Source organism: Pezoporus flaviventris, unplaced genomic scaffold (genome assembly GCF_033815535.1).
Source record: "Pezoporus flaviventris isolate CSIRO_AGI_PZ_B2104156 unplaced genomic scaffold, CSIRO_AGI_Pfla_v1 ptg000002l, whole genome shotgun sequence".
NCBI lineage: Eukaryota > Metazoa > Chordata > Aves > Psittaciformes > Psittacidae > Pezoporus > Pezoporus flaviventris.
This window is the reverse complement of record NW_026892550.1, coordinates 61,702,147-61,720,069: the sequence shown is the minus strand read 5'-3', so window position 1 is coordinate 61,720,069 and position 17,923 is coordinate 61,702,147. Positions and strand designations below refer to the sequence as shown.

Genomic DNA, 17,923 nt, shown 5'->3' with positions numbered 1-17,923 from the left:
AACGTTCAGGTATTTGAGTGTTACTACACATAATGTCCAGATACTCAGGATGTTTTCTTCTTCTTCAGGACAAAGTTACAAGTTAAGGTAATGTAACTCTTAGTGAGGTTATTTAGCTAATATTTTACAATGAGTTTTCTGACACCCTGCTTTATTCTTTGGGCAGTTTATAGTGCTTCCAGGAACAAAAATACTCCTAGTGCATGGATGAATACATTGGCCCATTTTCCCAAATACCAAATCAAGCAGGAACCAGTAACGCATCAGTTATCCAAGGGAGAGAAATGTGGGTTTCGGAATTAAAAATAAATGAAGAATTCAAAATTATTTTGCAGTCAGTAGTTAACCTTCCCACATTAAACACTTCAGAAGCCACTAGAGAACATACAAATACAGATGCTACTTTAGAATATGCTTCAGTAATTTATCACTTTCTGACAAGGGTTGAAAAGGGTCCAGAATGTAAATACAAATCAGCAACATGCTCTTTTCTAAAGAGCATGTGTGCAGTTTCTCATTCGTCACCTGTATGCAGCTGGCAGGTTACTGTGTGCTTTCATTCCTGGAGACTCTATTTTAATTTAAAATGGGGCTAATTTTTTCCCCTCTTCTCCACTTTTCCTGCCTCCTCCTCCATCTACCCACCTATAGCGACACATTTTGCCCAGACTTCTGTTTACTCTCAAGAGTTTGCAACACTAACTTTAACTGCAGTTCTTTTTCTACAGCTTTAGTCACACATTTTTCAGTTGTAATTTGCTACTTCAGATGATCTGATCACACACTGAACTTAGAGAATGCTACATAGTTTACATGCTAAGCATATGCATACCTTTTTTTAATGTATGCATATTCTAATGTGATAATACATGTATTTAATATAAATGCTTACATTTTTTAATGTAGTCTAAATCGTGAAGTCACTAGTCACGCTACTGTCTGAGGTATATAGGTATATTTGCGTTAAAGATGAGCTGTTGTATATCATACTCCAATTTCAAAGGTAGCTAAAAAAACTAAACAATTTCCACAATAACTGACTTTTATATACAAGATTTCCCCCCTTAATTCAGTTTTCAGCCCCTGTGCTTAAATCAAGCGAACATTTAAGCTTGACTTCAGTTATGTAGTCCAGTATTTGGATAGTTCATTTTGAGCTGGATATAACATTCATCTTGGATTTGTTTTACTCATCTTTTAGATTTTATTTTAACTAAGTATATTCTGTAGGACAACATACTAGCTGCAAGCAAATCAGACACTGCTCAGACAATTCTCAGAATATCATGTGGAGCACTATTTAAAGTTTAAGGTAAGGCATCCCATTGTATATGTATGTAGACATCAAAGTACGGTGGTGTATTTCACAAACTCTTGATGCTTAAAAATGACTCAACCTGATTCATAAGATCTTTATCCCATTGGGAGATACAAACACTCTTTCAAACAATACATCTTCATACATCTTCACACACAAAAAAGTGTCTTAAATACTAATGCTCACAGCCTTCATGTTACTTCATTTACCATATTCTAATGCTCCTGCCCCGTACCTGTGTATAAAACAGTTTTACTGTTAGGCTCATCTAGATCAGGACTGACAACACAACATTCTTGAATAACTTACAAGTTCTTGTCCATCTTGTCTTAGAAGAATGCACTCAAAAATCAGTAATCCAAAACTAACAAAAACTAATTGAATTCCAAAGACAAAAGCTGCATTCACATACATAGTACTTTGAGATCACTTCATGAAACCAAGGCTGTTCAACTCCCACCCCATACACACCCTCTTCCATACATTCACTCAGAGACAGACTCTAGGAGGAGCAGTAACTCTGGGTTTCCTACATCCCCACATCCAGTGTAAGTTTCTTGCACTTGAAAAGTCAAACTAATCTCCTTAAAAAAAAAGCAGCACAGCCTAGCCTATAGAAACTAGAGAAAACAAATCTGGAAGAAGGCAGTAAGTACTCATTATATAGTGGGACAGCCAGGAGCCAGGTTACTTACTACTAAAGCCTGGAGTGCCCCTGTATAAGGGAGCAGAGCACGCTAGAAAAGCTTTTCTTTAAAGGTATACACTGATGACCACTCAGTTTTACAGTTTGTTGCTATATCTGGTTCCTAGTTCAAAGGAAATCTAACGTAAACCACTCTTAACATTATTTATTTGAATTCTTTTTCATGATACAATGACAAAACAGCTATAAAGAGCCCTTTTGAGTACAATTGGCTCATTAAGTTCTAAGGCTCTTACTCAGCTCCAAAAAAACAGCTGTGCCCCACAGGTGTAGGTTTCAGCTGTGTTGTTCAGAGTACTCAAGAAAGCATGAAAGTGTTTGCAAAATGGCAGCCTTCAAACATTTGACTGATGGCACCAAAGCAATGCCTGGTCTTTAATATGCCAACCTGTGCCCATGGCCAGCTCCAGCTCCAATTCCATGTCCATTTTGAAAGCAAACAGACTAGAGCCAGCAGTTTCAAAGGTTCCTGTGCCAAACTCTTCTCCATGGCTGAGAAATGGGACAGGAGGAGGAGTTTCCTGAGCTGCTGTATTGATCCTGCCTGAGGGACCCTTGAACATTTATGAGTCAGTGATACACACAGCAACTCCAGGCTGGGCTGAGCTGGGCTGCACGCCCAGCATGGCTTTCAGGTCTCCACTGGGCCGCACAGACCCCTTGTCTGCAGGACACCTTCACCAGCTCGATATTAACAGCAGAGCTCGGAGGCAGCTCCCACTTGGTGCCACGATTGCACCACCTGCCTGGCCTTGCCCTTATCTAACAGCAGTGACAAGTCCTCATGAGAACATCCTTAAGAAAGAAGGTTGTTTTCTTGTAAGGAAATTATCAAATAGCTCAAGTGATGGCAAGGGAGAGCTGCTCTCCATGGATGGGATTGCATCTGCTCTGTGCACTGTGGGAAAATCCATCTGGGCTTGATCCAATGCTGCGTGAGTGTGGGGTGCCCAGCACCCGAAGGGATGTACAATTTACTTGCTGTTTGTATTCCTCATCTTATTCTGTCTTATTAAAGCAATCATTAAGCTATTTGTTGCTGGGCCTTTCTTACTGAGATACAGAAAGAGCCCTGCACCATCTCTCTCCCTTCCCCTCCTCTACCCTTTCCTCTAGTGCAGAATCACTGGCCAGGTTGCAGTAGTTACCAATTAAAATAAAGGGTTGTTTTGATGGTGTTTTTTTTTTTAAAGGCTGAATTTGTAAGAGGAGACTCACACTGTATGTTGCACGTATGTCTTAGGTCATTCTCAGCAGTAAAATTTGTATCCACTGTCCCACTTCAGTAAGTGTGATACAAGAATAGCAAGAACAGTCAACTGGTTAGAAGTGGAAGGACCTGACAATACTTCTGCCAACCTTCTGCCTAACTAGATGTCAGAGAAACATCCTCTTTTCCCTGGTGTCCCCAGACACAGAGCCACAGACATCCCTAGGTCAACCCTAAGATGCTAGTGTGTAGGCATTGTTCTCCATTCTCCCTGTGGGACTACCGCAGGTTTTTACTGCTCTCCTGCTGTGGTCTTTTAGCCACTCTTCTCACAGACTGCTCTTTGTTCTAAAGATGACATGCAATCTTATCAAATTAGATGGGGCTGCCATCTTTACTGTTTTAATGATCAGTTCCTTGTGATCTGACTCAACTAATTGTTGCCACTTTGAAACACTCAATCAACCTACCCACTCTAACTGCCCCCAGACTTTCTTCATAGGATTCAGGTGGCCACTAGCTGACCAGGAAGGACTTCTAACTCATTATAACCCTTATTATTTTGCGGTAGCAAAGCAGTTTTCAACCTGTCAGTAAAGCAACCAGCTTGCTCTTCAGTGTCGGAACTGGATTGCTCACATCCATGCCCATATTGCAAACTGATCTCCACTGCATCTGCTCCAAGTCTGCTGTCCTTGTTGTGCCCCAATGATGTGGAGATGTAGAAGCAATAAGCAGGAAAGAGAAAGCTTCTGCATCAAAGAGCCTGGGATGTAACTGGGTTTATAAGCCTTCTGTGCCCTTTATTGATGAAATTTCAGTTATATGGTTTATAGCCTATTTTAATTATCAAGTTATTACACAGCATGCACAGTTTTTTCCTAGTGCTATTTTAAAATCCCAGGGGGTTTGTTATTATAGAAATCCATGATACACAGGCTGCTGAGAAAACAATAGGCAGAGTATAAGTTGTCTTAAGTCTCCAACTTCCTACTAATGCAGAAATTTATGACAGGAAGGAGGCAAACCTCTCCTAGTGACAGCAGTGCCACATGGCCTTCTTGTGTCTGCCTGGGCCCTATTGTCAGAGTGATATGCAGAACCTGGCTGAGCGCAAGTGACTGCAGCCGGTTAAAACTCTGGTCAGAGGAGGCTGAGGCAATGCTGTCCTGGTGGGTGATGCAACCAGAGGCTATGGAGAGGGCTCTATTTCTTACTGGAAACATCTGTCTGTCACTTGGCATTTGAACACGCAGTTCAAGGCTGCTTGTAGGTGCATGTGTCACAGTAATGACTGTGACAGGCTTTTTCCGTCTCTAAGGAGGAGATGACTGTGACATTTGGTTTGAGTGCAGCTTTGAAGCCACCGAGTTCTTCTGCTAGAGAGCAGACAGTGAGGATGAACTCTGCGTAAGGCTGTATTTCAGATCAGCCCAGCAATTAATGCTGCCTCCAAGCAGTGCCATGCAGTTCTGCTGACTGGTGCTGCTAACCCTGCACGCAGCAGCCCCTCAGCCGCACCTCCTGGCCTGCCCAGAGACCACCACAAGCTTCGGGAGCCAGCAGGGCCAGTTCAGTACAGCAGTGCATCCTGTGCTGTTACAGTTGGGTTGGGTCTGGGTCTCATTTGTTTGAAGCTCTTTGCCCTTCTCCCCGTAGCTTTGCACAGAGCTCCAGGGAGCACCCAACAGTGCTGTTTCAGGGTCTGCACTCTGCTGCTTTTTCCCCTTTTTCAGATGGCAGCCGGTGGAGAAATGGTCCTCACTGGAGCTGGCATAATAAAAACATGTGCCCAAATCATGGCAGCAGCTGAAGAAGACCATGCGATGCTGTTACACCATGCCATGATGCAAAGACCTACTTAGGTGGAATATTGTTTTCAGACCTGTCCACTGCACAAGAATGGCTATGATGTGTTTGGTGTTTCCCCTGCAGATTGTCAGAGGTCTGTTGTTTATTACACTGGAATTACAAGCAAGTAATAGTTTAGCTTAGAAGCAAGTTAGTAAGGAAAAGCCATAAGAGACCAGTTGGTTTTAGGAAAAGATTACTCACTAATGTAGCATAAAGGTTACTCTCTTTTGTGTATGAAAGGTGGGCAATTACAAACTGAAACAGGAGCAGTAATGCAAACTCTTTCTCCCTTCCCCTGCTACTCTCTGCTTCCATTGACAAAAGGAAAGAAAACTGTAAAACTTGCATTATATCCTGAAATTCAGTGACTGTAAGGCCTGTTTCAAATGCAGACAGCAGGCTACTGAGAGCTCAGGACCATCAGTTTCCATACTGTCAAACCAGTTAAAGAGATGAGAGTTAGGATGTCAGTGGCAGTACCTCAGTGCCAGCCCAGCATCATTTCACTGCTGAACGACAGGCTGTAGAGCAGGGCAGGCTGATGGCAGCAGCACTAATGAGTGGGGTGTCTGCAAGCCTGCCTCCAGTTTTTGGGGGACACCCCAGGCAGAGGTCAGTGTGGTATCTGCTCTGCAGATACTCCCACACTGGTCAAACCCCTAAGCAAGATCAAATATAGGCACCCCTGGAGCTGCACAGAAAAAACAGAGTGGTGTCACCTATGCATTGGTGTATCTCCTTCAGTCACGGGACAGGACAGAGCTTTGTGGTGTCCTACAGGGACATGAGTGTGAACTCATTCAGCTATCAGACATACATTTATCTGAGGAGTAGTAGGACAAAAGGGCATAAGCACTCTTTTGCCCCTCCATCAATAGCTTTCCTGCACCACATGACCAGCCCCCCTCCCAGTGGCCCAGGACATCTGAGACTGCTTTAAATGGTCTGCTAGCTGAAGAAAAGCCAGCCAGCTGATGGGGCTGTTGCTCTGTTCCTTTATCCCTACTTGAGTCCACAAGCTACCAGCAGTTTGTTCAGGTCTCCTAATGATGTCTCTAATGATGACGAGAAGTTGAACCCTAATTTCCACCCATTGTGAGCAAGGAGCTGCTGGCAGCGAGAGGAGTGAGCCTGGTGACAGTGGCCAGGGTCTGGAGAGAGTCCTAATGACCAGAGCAGCCTGCAGAGATGAGGTGGATCCTAGGAGGAGCTTGGAAACCCAGGGATAGGATCAGCTCTGTGTCTCAGCACTGGCATGGCTGCAGCCTATCTCAGGCAAGCTGCAGTGGTGTCACCCTGGAGTTAAAGGCAGCTCATGTGCCAAGAGACAGTCACACGTATCAGTTGCTGAGACTACTGTGCCAGCTCTGGTGGGTTTGTGGCATGATGATGGCTCCTCCTGGCAGGGCTGGTCTGTAGGAAGCACCTTCCTGGCCTTTCTAGCAAGATTCTTCTACTGCCAAAATAACTCCCATGTAAGCATGAGAGACGGGACACATTTCTCGGGGGTCACGGGCTAGAGGGAGCTGACTTTGCTTTGCTTTGCAAAGCTTCAGGCAGCACTGAATGGGGGTTGTATGTGGAGAGAAACGAGGCAAGCAAGAGTCTGATCCTTCTGCATCTCTGCAAGTGAGTCCCACACAAACTCCATGGGTTGCTGCTGCCCTTCCCCACCCCCTCCCCCCCCCCCCCCCCGGCTAGTTGCTTTTGTTTTCATTAGAGAAGCTTGGAGATGTGAAAAAAAAAAAACCAAACAAACCAGGGTGTGGGATGTGAGAAGGAAAGCTAATATGATTAAGGCAGGATTTGGGCACTGGTGGAGAGCTGCCGTAGGTGGTGGGTATTAGCAGTAACAGCTGCTGCGCTTCCCATTAGAGGAGAAAGTGAAGAAGGTCCCTGAAAGGATGGGTCTCTGGCAGGCCGGGATAGCAGCAGCGGCAGCAAGCCCAGCGGCAGACGTGTCCCGAGGTAAGAGCCAGCGGCACCAGCCCAGGTGGCTTCCAGGGAGCACGGTCCTACTCCCTGTGCTGAGCAGGGAGGGTGCTTGGGGGGGGCGGGCAGGGAGGGATGGGAAGCAGGGCACAGACTGGGAAACACCCATGGGAAAGAGCTGCTGTGCAGGAGGACTTTGTGAGATTCAGCAAGAAATCACATCCAGCAAAGGAAGTGTAGGTGTGCCTGAGGAGGAGGCACCCTGCCGCTGTGTGGGGACTGGGGTATTTAACAGGGCTATTTAGCTTGTGGGAGTGTGACTCCCACAGCCGCCTTCTGACACATAACTGGTTGGAGGGGCATGGTGCTCGGCTGTGGAAGGTTAAACTGCATCCATCTGCTCCCTGCTTCAGGCTGGGCACGAGCTGTTTTGTGTGCAGTGGTGGTTTGTTAGAGCGAGCTAGCGAGTTTCAGAAGCACTAGAGACGGAGGTGTAAGCTAGACCTCCTCAGCCTCTGTTTTCCTCCAATTTATTTAAATCTACTTATTGAGCAAGCATAACAAGATCTAAGCCAGGAAAAACTGCATGTTGAAAAGATGTTAGAAAGTGCTACATTAAAAGCAGGACTACCTGCTTACGATATCTATTACAATAAATATGGTGCACTCATCCTTCAGCTTCACTTTCAAAAGTGCATTCTGAAAAATCAGAATAACAACACCCCAACTAATCTGGAAATGTGTTTTGTGCCAGCTGGCAAAGCTGAGAGGTACTAAAGGTACTAAAGACACAGTATGCCAAATACTAAACTTGGACCATGCTGAGAAAAGACACTTGCTTGGATTAAAAATTGGAGAATAAGGAGAAATCTTGGCATTAGCCAAAATGGCTGCCATTTATCTCAGGCTTCCAGTGCTGATTTCAAAGACCTCTTGTCAGCAGCAGTGAGCCCTGACCCACAAATACAAGCTGAAATGCTGCTGGTGGCAGAGGATGAGTCCAATGGTCACAAGCAGCCTGGCACTTCCAAGCTGCAATGTGTGGGCTGTTAAAAGATGTCTCATGCTCCTGCAGGCTGGAGCAAGGGGCAACCATATCCTGTCCCTGCAGCGACACAGCTCTGTGCCAGTGGGCAGGGAGAGCCTTTGTGCTGGGCACCAGCCCCATGAGCCATGGGACCTGTAGCAGCTCTGCAGGTCTAAGGGTAAATGCTTCCCCCATTGATCAGGTTGTACATGAGGTGGGAATGGTGGTGGGTGCTGAGCACAGTCATATGGAGCCTCCTTCTAAATGCTACAAGACTTTTTAGAGCAAATCTTCCCTGGCAGCTCCCTCCATGGGCAACTTTGCAAGAAGTGCCCTTTCCCTCCCCAGTCTCTGCAATTTACTTAAACATGTGAAATGCTGTGGATAGCCAAAGTGGCTCCGTGTGCCACAGAGATCACTTATTCTCTTTGGTTAAAGGCTGTGGGAAGCTCTGGAGCTCACCTAATTCAAAGACACCAGATGGGCTTACAAGGCTATGGAAACCACTACTTTGAAGTGAACTTGCTGGTTGTTTTCCACCATAGGATGGAGGACAGCAGGAGAGCCCACATAGCCATTGTTGGCTGGGCATGCACAACCTTGTGTTTGGTCTCTTACGTGGCTGCCTTCTCACATGGTGCAAGCCTTTCTGCCTGCACTGACATGATGCCCAGACACCTGAGAGCACAGCTGCACAGCCCAAACAACTATGTTACAGTCCACACCAACATGTCCTTCTACTCCCCAGGAGACAAGGTTCTAGGTAAGGAACAGCTGCTCATTCCTGAATCTGAAAAATATATGATGACTAATGTCAAGTGATGGTATTGATTTTTGTGATGGCTGGGAAGAGGGATAACTGCTCTGAGTGAGCTATACTACCTCTCTCATCATAGAATCACAAATCATAGAATGGTTTGGGTTGGAAGGGACATTAAAGATCATCTAATTAAAACCCCCTGCCATGGGGAGGAAACAAATGCGTTTACAGAGGGATTCCATTTGCAGCGCTAGGCCTAAGGTTTCTCAAGTGATGGCTGACTCCAGGTTTTCACCATGCTGCAGACCGGCTGTTTGCTGGAGGCAGCCAGTAGATTTGGATGCTTTGGATGGGATTCATTTATCTCAACTGTGTCTGAACCGTACCACACCTCACCACATGCAACAGGCACCTCCAGAGGGTAAAGTCGCATTCCCTGCTCTGCACTGCACAAAGGGGTCTGAGTGACTTGCTTGACTCTTCGGTACGGTTGGGCAGCATGCCCTATCCACAGCATCACTGCTCCTGAGGCAGATGCAGACAGAGCTGAGAGGCACTGCTCCTCAGCCAGGCCACTTGCCTGCTCATCCCCATGCAAAATAAAACCCCTCTTAGGGCAGCGTGCAAACCTTTGCATGCAGCCTAATGCAATATGGTTAGCAGCTTATAATCAAGGGGAGAGGCAGGAAAGACTCAAGCAAATTTTCCATGCAACTACTTCCTGAAAAGTCAAAGGTAAAGTCTATCCTCCTGAATCCAGCATGTCCAAGACAGACCATGAGGGCGATGACGATAAGATGTTTTTGGTATTGTTCCACATGGTTTTCTTTTGGTTTCAGTGATACCACTGGAAACTACATTGCAAGCAATTCACCCCATAACTATGAGACAAATCCATTTGTGTCCTGTGTTTTGTCTTGCAGTGACAGTGAGGAGCACCAGGGATTTTATGGGCTTTTTGCTTCAAGCTCGCAAAGTGTCTAACGATGAAATTAGTGGCACATTCATCTTCATCCCTCCTGGTTCCAAGCTGCTGGCTTGCTTTGAAGATGGTGACACTGTCACCCACTCGGACAAGTCGCTGAAGAGAAACCTATCCTTCGTATGGAAAGCACCAGACCAACCCATTGGAGACATCAAGTTTTTGTAAGTACATGCTGGTTCCTAACCAGAATTCGTGTCTTCTTGGTTAAAGGCTTGACTTTATTTTTCTATTGTCCAGTACAGTGGTTTACATATCTTGAACACCATATAGCTAAATACTTGTCAAATACTTATCAAATGCTGCAACACTATCCCAGCTGGTACATAAATTCATAAATTACTATTTGTATCTACTGGGCAGTGCTGCTTTTTATTTTCATGGTCACTATTTTCCCAGAATAATCACACTAGAAGATGGCAGCCTAAGCACTTAGGAATAGGAACATTAAGGCAGAAAGTTAGAACTGTGATCAGGTTGCATGTCCTTCTAAACGACACAGCCCATAGGACTTCCCTGCCTACAAGATAATCTTGCATATCTCTTCTGTTTAAAAAGTAAATAAAAATGAGTGGATCGTTTACATTTTGCTAAATACAACCAGAATTATTGACAGTAGGAAAAGAGAATGAGCACTGGGTCAAAACTTGACACCACTGTCTCAAACTACCCAATAATTTAGTTCTGATTTGGAATGAAATTAAAAATTTTCTAACTGTCTGTCTTAGAGGAAGCACATTTCATCTCTTTCATTTTGGAAGATATGAACTTGTAATGTTTTGACTTTACAAAACCGCTTGGAAGGTGCTTGGCCAGATGCTTGGCTGCTCCCCAAAACATAAACGTCCTGGTGAGTGCAGGGGCTTGTGCATCTCATTGTGATTCAACACAAATTCATTGAAACGGAAATACTGCTGCTTGGCATTTCCGGTTTTTGGCTGTTGTTTTAGATTGGGAAATACTGTTAAAAACACATAAAACTCAAGCAACCCAATAAACCCAACCCAAATTCAACAACACCTATTCCTAGCCCCCCACTCTGATCTTTCCTTCACCCTCTGGCTTTTGCTGGTTTCTGGTAGCCTCTCCCTTTTCTCCCTGTCACAGCATCTGGAAGAACTCCTTGTTGTGTTTAAAAATGCTGTATAAGAATCATCTGGCACAGGAAAACCTGAGTCAGTTTCCTTTTAGCTAGTTCTCAGAAGCAGCTGAGCAATCCCAGCTGAAATTCTCCCCAGATCTTCAACTTAAATAAGGCCCTCTGGGTGAATAGTTAAAGGTTGGCCAGTGCAATTTTGGCACCTGACAAAAAGCAGAGGGTTGGGCAGACCCAAATATCAGAGGGCTGAGAAGAGAGGCCTTTTTTTTTTTTTTTCCCCTACCTATTCTGCTGTTTGTACAAGTTACATTGACTTGTTTTAATTAGTAAATACCACTGTTGTTTCCCTGCCTACGGAAGATCAGAAGCAGAGCTAGTCCAAGTTTTCCAAACGTGCTTCTATCAACACAGCAAAGATAAAAGCTTTTTTTACAAAAAATTTAAGTTCCTACACAGTTTTTTGACTGATCTTAACTACAAGTGGTGGTTCTTCACCCCATATCTTTCTTATGGGACCTGGTATCTTTATTTGTAATATAAAACCTGTGACAGGCTAATCCTTTAGAATACTTTTGCATCACTTCTGTCTTCAGATCAAACCAGTCTTTGTGATTAGCTAAACAGTCAGATGTTTTATTCATGCCATAGAGTCAGTAAATTCTTGCCTAATTATGTTTTAACAGCATCTCTGTAGTCCAGTCATACTTTGTTTACTGGGCAAAGATTGAATCTGCTGTTGTGGCTCACCGAGGGCAAAACAAAATGCCTGCTGGCAGCAGTGAGAGGCCTGACCCTGTAACTGCTGTAACTCCTTTGCAGGGACCAGCTGACCCCACAGGTATGGCGAGCAAAGGTACGTGTTTCTTATCGACCGCTTCCCGCAGGGTAGTTTTACAGCTTATTCCAGGCAAGCACTGAACACAAGTGACCCAAACAAGCTGGAGGGACCCGTTTAAATCCTGTGGCCATCAGGGAGATCAGCCAAACCCTGTGAAGTGAGGGCATGGGTCAGCGTCTGAGCTGATGGAGTCAGCTCCAGGGAGGGTACCAGAAAGATAAACAGGATTACCAGATATTATGATTTCAATGCAAACCCAAAAATGCAACATACTTTACCTATAATCTCAGCTCCTGAAGACAAACAAGTGCAATTCACAATGCTGTCTAGATAAAGGAATAAGTTCATCTCTAAATCTGTTTTCCTTCAGGTATATATTTAGCTGTGTTTATGCAACCTTTGGTCAGTAAAATGCCCCAAGAATTTACTTATACCCAAATCAGATGTGTTTCTCAGCATTTCTGGCATGGCCCCAAGACTGAGTTCTAATTATTTTACTTGGCCATAATTTAGGCAGCAGGCTTTGCTGCTTTGCTTTCCATCTGGGTTCCCACTTAAAATTAAGTGACATGAAAACAAAAACCAAAAAAAGTCACTGCTACAATCCTTCCTGGCAAATGCTAGCACCGAGTGGGATTTGAAATAAACAAACCATGGACAATAGACTTCTGCTCCTCTCACCCTGCTTCTTGTTTGGTCTCCATGCTGGACAAGGTCCCACCTCTCCTGCAGCTGCCACTGGCTTCCCCCTGCACACCACAGTGCCTCCTGCCAGCCCCACCGGCACCACAGCAGTGCTGACACCAGAGCCAGATTTTGGTGCCCATCCCATTGCTGAGCCAAAGCAGCTGGCCCGGCCCTCACGGGCTGTGTCTGGTGGGAACGGTGGGGCCAGCAGCCAGTGGTTGGAGCTGTCCCTCCCCACTCAAGACCCCAGCACCACGGCTGCCATACAAGAGCTCCTGCCCCAGGACAATGCCTCCAGCTACAGCACCCCCAACGGGTAAGCTAAGTGGTGGGAAGAGGTGTTTCTCCAGCCCTCGGAGAAGGAAAATAGTACTAGTTTCCCTGTGAATGAGTGAGGGTCCATGTAGGAAGGTGTCTCTGGCATGGAGGGAGGAATGAGAGTATTTGCTTGTTGAAATTTTGAGGAGTAATGCTTTGGACAGTGACAGGGAGAAAATCTAAAACTCTTAAAAACCAATGCTGTGCTGCTCAGTCCAGCAGAGAACTGGCTGGGTGGCTGAAAACCATGATAAAAGCTATTGACTGCTACAGTATTTTTCTAAAAGCACATAAAATATTCAATGAAATGGTGAACTCAGCAGACTTATTTCTCCATGTGCAGCAAAAAGGAAGAAAAGATTCAAAGCAATTAGGAAATTTGGGCTTGAGGATGTCTGCTCCGAAGTCTTACAGGGTTTGGGCTGCATAAGCTTTCATGCAACACTTCATACTGTGGGTGAAAACAATGCAGATAGGAATAAAAGATCAGGAATTATAAGAATACAGCCCCATATGGTCTATGTTGATGGTGAGCATCCCGAGGCAACTTTAGGGAGCAGCACACTTCTCTGGTGGTGCAGGGGTTCCCGCGTGACATGTCTTATCTACTAACCCTGCCTTTCCTCTGTCCATTTCTTAGGGCAGGGAGCACTGCCAGTGCTGCCACCCCACGCTTGTGTTTGATGTGTAAAGAAGATGGGCAGGTAAGCACCCAGGTTGGGCAGGATGTCTTCTCCAAAGACAGAAGGGTCTAAGAGAAGAGGAGGCTGTCTTCTCTACTGCATCGCAGCACCAAGCAGCCTGTATAGCTCTCATAAATGACTAAAATTAGACAGAGACTGTTAAGAGGTCTACTTTTTTGTTTTACTTGAACTGGGAATTGGCTTTTATAGCTCTTTTGTTTTCATTTTGAGCCTGCTGCCCTGGTTTTTAAAAGTCCCGCTGTAAAAACTATCAAAAATAACTTTTCCATATGTAGACATGACTGCAGGCTGCTGGTTGCTACTGGGCTGGAATATTAGTTTTATTCTTGTGGAAGACTGAGATCTTAAAATCAGCTAGGTTGGAAAAGACCTTTAAGATCATCAAGTCCAACCATTATCCCAGGACTGCCAAGACCACCACTAAACCATATCACTGTGGGCCTCATCTACATGGTTTTTAAACACTTCCACGGGAGGTGATTCCACCACTTCCCTGGGAAGCCTGTTCCAACGCCTGATTACCCTCCCTGTGGAGAAATTTCTCCTAATATCCAATCTAAATGTCCCCAGTGCACCCTGAGGCTGTTTCCTCTTGTCCTATTGTTTGTTACTTGGGAGAAGAGAGCAGCCCCCACCTCACTACAACCTCCTTTCAGGTAGTTGTAGATGATGTTCATTTCCAGAGGTGCTGGATAGGTACCACCCATGATGTTCACCAGAGATCAAAGGCTTCATCTTTCCTGGGGATGGCCAAGGAAGCTGTATGCTTTCTGAGGACAGGGTCAGCTCAGGAGGTTGGATGAACTAGAAAGGCAGAGGTGGTGGTGGTGGGGTTAGCCACAGGAGTGAGGTGCTCTCATCAGGGACAGCTGGAAGTCCAATGTGCAGGGGATGGAGAGAATCAAAAACCAAGGAAAATAAAGAACTAGATCTGGGTTGCAGGATGCCACAGGAGGAAGAGTAGTAATCTCACAGAAAATAAAAGAGGAAGGGGGCATGCAGCAGAGAATGAAGCAAGGACTTGTGAGGCAATTCAATTTTCTATCCCAAAGTCTCAAATCCTGCAGTATATCTTTACAGTATGTCATTTGCATTTTGAGGGCAAGTGATCCATACATATGCAATTCCAACTTTGCCAGCCAGCTACTAGTTTGCAGTTCAGCCACAGAATGCATTTTATTTGCCCCTGTATTTTACTAGCACCTTCAGAAAGTATCTCTTCAACAAAGGATGCTCTGCCCCTCCCCTTCTTCACTTCTCAGCTTGCCAGGGCTCCTACCTCAGCTTTGTGCTCCTGTTACACTCTTCCCAGCAAGCTTTAGAAATCACTAGTGATGGTAGAGGGCGAGAGTTTCTCTGGTGTAATTAATGGATGTGTGAAAAAGCCTGCTGGGCTGGACAGGCTGGAGAGGTGCCAGCTGCTGAGGGCCAGATCCAAATCTCAGTGGAGACAAAGAAAAAACTCCAGCACATTTTGCAGGTTTTGGATGGGGGCTCAGGTGCACAGTGGGAATAGAAAAATTCATTGGGGGTCTCCTAAATCGTATGATTGTTTCACAGTTAACCCTGGATGATATCTGCAAAGCCGGGGCTGCACAACTGGTGTGAAGCAGCTGTTATTTTGTGACAGATAAAACAAGGTGCATGGCACCACACAGAGCCCCTAGGAACAGGAACGTGCAAGAATGGTTATTCCCACTAAAACAGGTGGTTAAGCAAAACTGAGAGGCAGCAGGTTTCGAACTGGCTGTGTAGACTGAGAAAGCAAGATGGGCTTTGGGGAGAGTTCAGTGGTTGTGTGTGACTGCCCCAAAACCACTGATGTCAAAGGCCATCCCAAGTCTCCTGGGTCCCTCTGCTCCATAGTTCAATCCACAGCCTCAGCGGGGTCCTACTGAACCCTTGTGGGCCTAGTGTGACCCTAAACATGAGGCTTGGCCAGGAAGATCTCGCCTGTCCTTTTGGCATGACCCTCACAGGTCATCACTTAAGGTGGGAATTGTTTATTAAGTGATTTTTTGGGGGTGATAATGATGCCTGACAAAAATGCCACCACCACGGTAGCTGCAGACGTTCACTTAGGCAAAGCCATGACCTTCCTCTCCACCTGTGTGCTTCACCTCTACTCCTTCAGTCCAGTCTGCCTTGGCTCCCTGGGACCAATTCCCAGTGCCTTATCCCTTTCTTGGCTATTCTGATATGGATGGAGCAGGGTTGAATCTGCCTCATTTTCTAAAAGCTACTGAGCAACCAGGGGATGGAGCAGGGTTATTTCAAGGTGAGGGGATACCTGGGTGTGAGAACTATAGAGCTGAACTGTACCATGATGTAGCTAGTAAGACCCTGATCATCCCCTTTCTCTCACTGCACATCTCATCATGTTTTTGCTTTCAAAGGCCAGTACCAAGAGTGGGAACATCTTGGAAGCCTCCCACATTGTGACAGCATCTCCTTCTGCCCCACACCTACACACTCACCTGGGTGATGCTGCTGTGACAACAGCCTGGTTTGGCAATGCTAATACTGCCAGCAATTTGTCATCAGCTTCAAGGCAAATGGCAGAAAGAAAACTGGCACCACAGCCAGAGAAGGCAGGTGCCAGGGGCAAGGAGGAGGAGGAGGAAGTGGGAGGGAATACCCTGCCATGGGTGACCAGACCAGCTCCCGATTTCGCTGTTCCTGGGAACGGGGAAGACCCTGGCAGAGGGACGAGGCTCCTTGCAGCCCAGCTCGGCATCCTCCTGGTCTGCACTGCCGCCCTGGGCCTGGCACTGGCAGCTGCCGTGCGCTGTGTCTGTGCCCAGCACTGCCACAAGCGGACGGAGGTCTCCTTCAGTGAGCAAGACCCCGATGTCATCACGGTCAGCGAAAACGGGGAGGTGATGCATTTCCGAAAGATCCGGGAGAACAGCTTCGTGCTGGTGCAAACTGAGTATAACTGGGTCAGCCCCTCGAGCAGCGGGAAGAAGACAATCATCTGAACGTCTGCAACTCCAAAAGCTGCTCCTCAGAGGCCGGTGTAGGTGAAAATAGCCTGGCCTGTACAGCACAGGTTATAGGAAGCAGTGGTGTATTTCCTTTATGTGCTGCCATAGAGGTAGACAAACTCGAAGTGGCCAGCTCAGACAGACGTGTTAGTCGAAAGTATCTAAGCTACAGCTGCTAAGAAAAAAGAAGCTGATAGATAGTTCAGTGTTACACTTACTGCAATTAATATTGTATATCTGCTCATTAGCTGTCACTGCAGCCATGACATACACTTCCTCTGTTGCCTTAAGGGTGTAGCCAAAAATAGAAATTCTTTCTCCACGTTGTAGTACTGTCTCCTGTTTAATCTCAGCAAAAGTTTCTGGTGTTATGTTTCTTTCTAGGAACTAGAAACCCCTGATATAAACCCAACCATTCTCACTGACGAGCTTACGAGTTTGATTCTGTGCACTTGGTATCTCTCAGATGACAAAATATTTGCCAGCAGATTTTAAGTTTCAATTTGAAAATAAAAAGCAGTAACTCATTAGTGGAGAGCATTGATTCAAAAAACACTGAATTGATCTGTGGAAGTGAAGCACAGAGTGGCGAACACCAGCTTTTGGGGGAGAAACATGCTTCCTCATCAGGTGCAAATGGAAGAAAACCTTTCCTGTCCATTTGCACCTGATGAGGAAGCTTGTTGAAGCCTGACAGCTGGCATTTACTTAGTCTTTTTCTTCGAGTCAGCTCAGTAACACTCTGTGCAGAAACATGCACTGAGAAGTACCCTTGCCAGGTCACTTTGGAGAAACCCAGCAAAGGCTGCACGGAAAGTTAACATCATCCTTGTGCTCTGAGTTTGTGCAAACTTCTCTCCAACCATGTGTTTTTCTTCAGGATGCCACTAAACAGGCCTTGGAAAACATTAAGATACTTGACACTTTTTAAGGAGAGGTAACAACAGCAAAAGTTTATTTGACTGCAGCTTTGAAAGAGACAGAAATGGTCCTGATAGTGATCCTCTTGAGATGTGTATTTTAGAGCCCTGCAGAGTGCAGGAATCACTCCTTCTGGAGTTCTTTTCAGGGCCAGGGAGGGGAGCACAGATGTTCCCCAAGCTATGTAATGACTTAAACTTTGGTGCTGCAGCTTATTTTGCAGCCTGAAGCAATCCCCCGTGAGCTAAGCAGATAATGATGTGACCCTGATGGCTCACACATGCTTCCTCATGACAACTTCTCTCTCTGTCAGGAGGGCCCTGTGGCCATGTAAAACTGAATGTCTATCTTCACACTGGATAGTCAGTCAAAGCTCTGCTCTCACACCTCCTTTACCTTGCCATTGACTCCAGAGGAGACAGGAGGGACATAGATGAGTTCTTCTATTGAAACCCCTTCAGTGGGATGAATGTAGTGCATCTTTTGCTAATAGCACTGTCCATTAGCATTCAGAAAAGAGCTAGTTTCTGACCATGCTACTGTACTGTGATTAGTGACATGATGTTTTGCATTACACACA

The 17,923-nt window shown here is 45.7% G+C and overlaps 2 protein-coding genes across 4 annotated transcripts in view; both read left to right on the top strand.

Annotated features, from left to right (window-relative positions):
- The window catches only part of LSM6 (LSM6 homolog, U6 small nuclear RNA and mRNA degradation associated), a 64,473-nt gene that overhangs the window by 4,943 nt on the left and 41,607 nt on the right, over positions 1-17,923 (top strand). The gene's annotated exons all lie outside the window — the stretch shown is intronic.
- Positions 6,798-17,809, top strand: REELD1 (reeler domain containing 1). 3 transcript variants are annotated; one of them, XM_061441127.1, is made up of 7 exons: positions 6,798-7,056; positions 8,593-8,810; positions 9,731-9,953; positions 11,572-11,741; positions 12,441-12,729; positions 13,372-13,435; positions 15,832-17,809. In XM_061441127.1, the coding sequence occupies exons 2-7, from the start codon at positions 8,594-8,596 to the stop codon at positions 16,414-16,416; spliced, it is 1,548 nt and encodes a 515-aa protein (XP_061297111.1). In that variant the 5' UTR covers positions 6,798-7,056; position 8,593; the 3' UTR covers positions 16,417-17,809. The 3 variants fall into 3 exon arrangements, with proteins under 3 accessions (XP_061297111.1, XP_061297103.1, XP_061297098.1); XM_061441119.1 differs by lacking the exon at positions 6,798-7,056 and having other exon boundaries at positions 8,389-8,810; positions 11,572-11,726; XM_061441114.1 differs by lacking the exon at positions 6,798-7,056 and having other exon boundaries at positions 8,389-8,810.

What these genes read in the sequence shown, in the direction of transcription:
- REELD1 (XM_061441114.1), top strand. Translation starts at nt 8,423, where the DNA reads ATGCTGTGGATAGCCAAAGTGGCTCCGTGTGCCACAGAGATCACTTAT. An exon ending in CCCAGGAGACAAGGTTCTAG is followed by an intron (nt 8,811 to 9,730) that starts GTAAGGAACAGC and finishes TTTGTCTTGCAG; the next exon opens with TGACAGTGAGGAGCACCAGG. An exon ending in ATTGGAGACATCAAGTTTTT is followed by an intron (nt 9,954 to 11,571) that starts GTAAGTACATGC and finishes ATGTTTTAACAG; the next exon opens with CATCTCTGTAGTCCAGTCAT.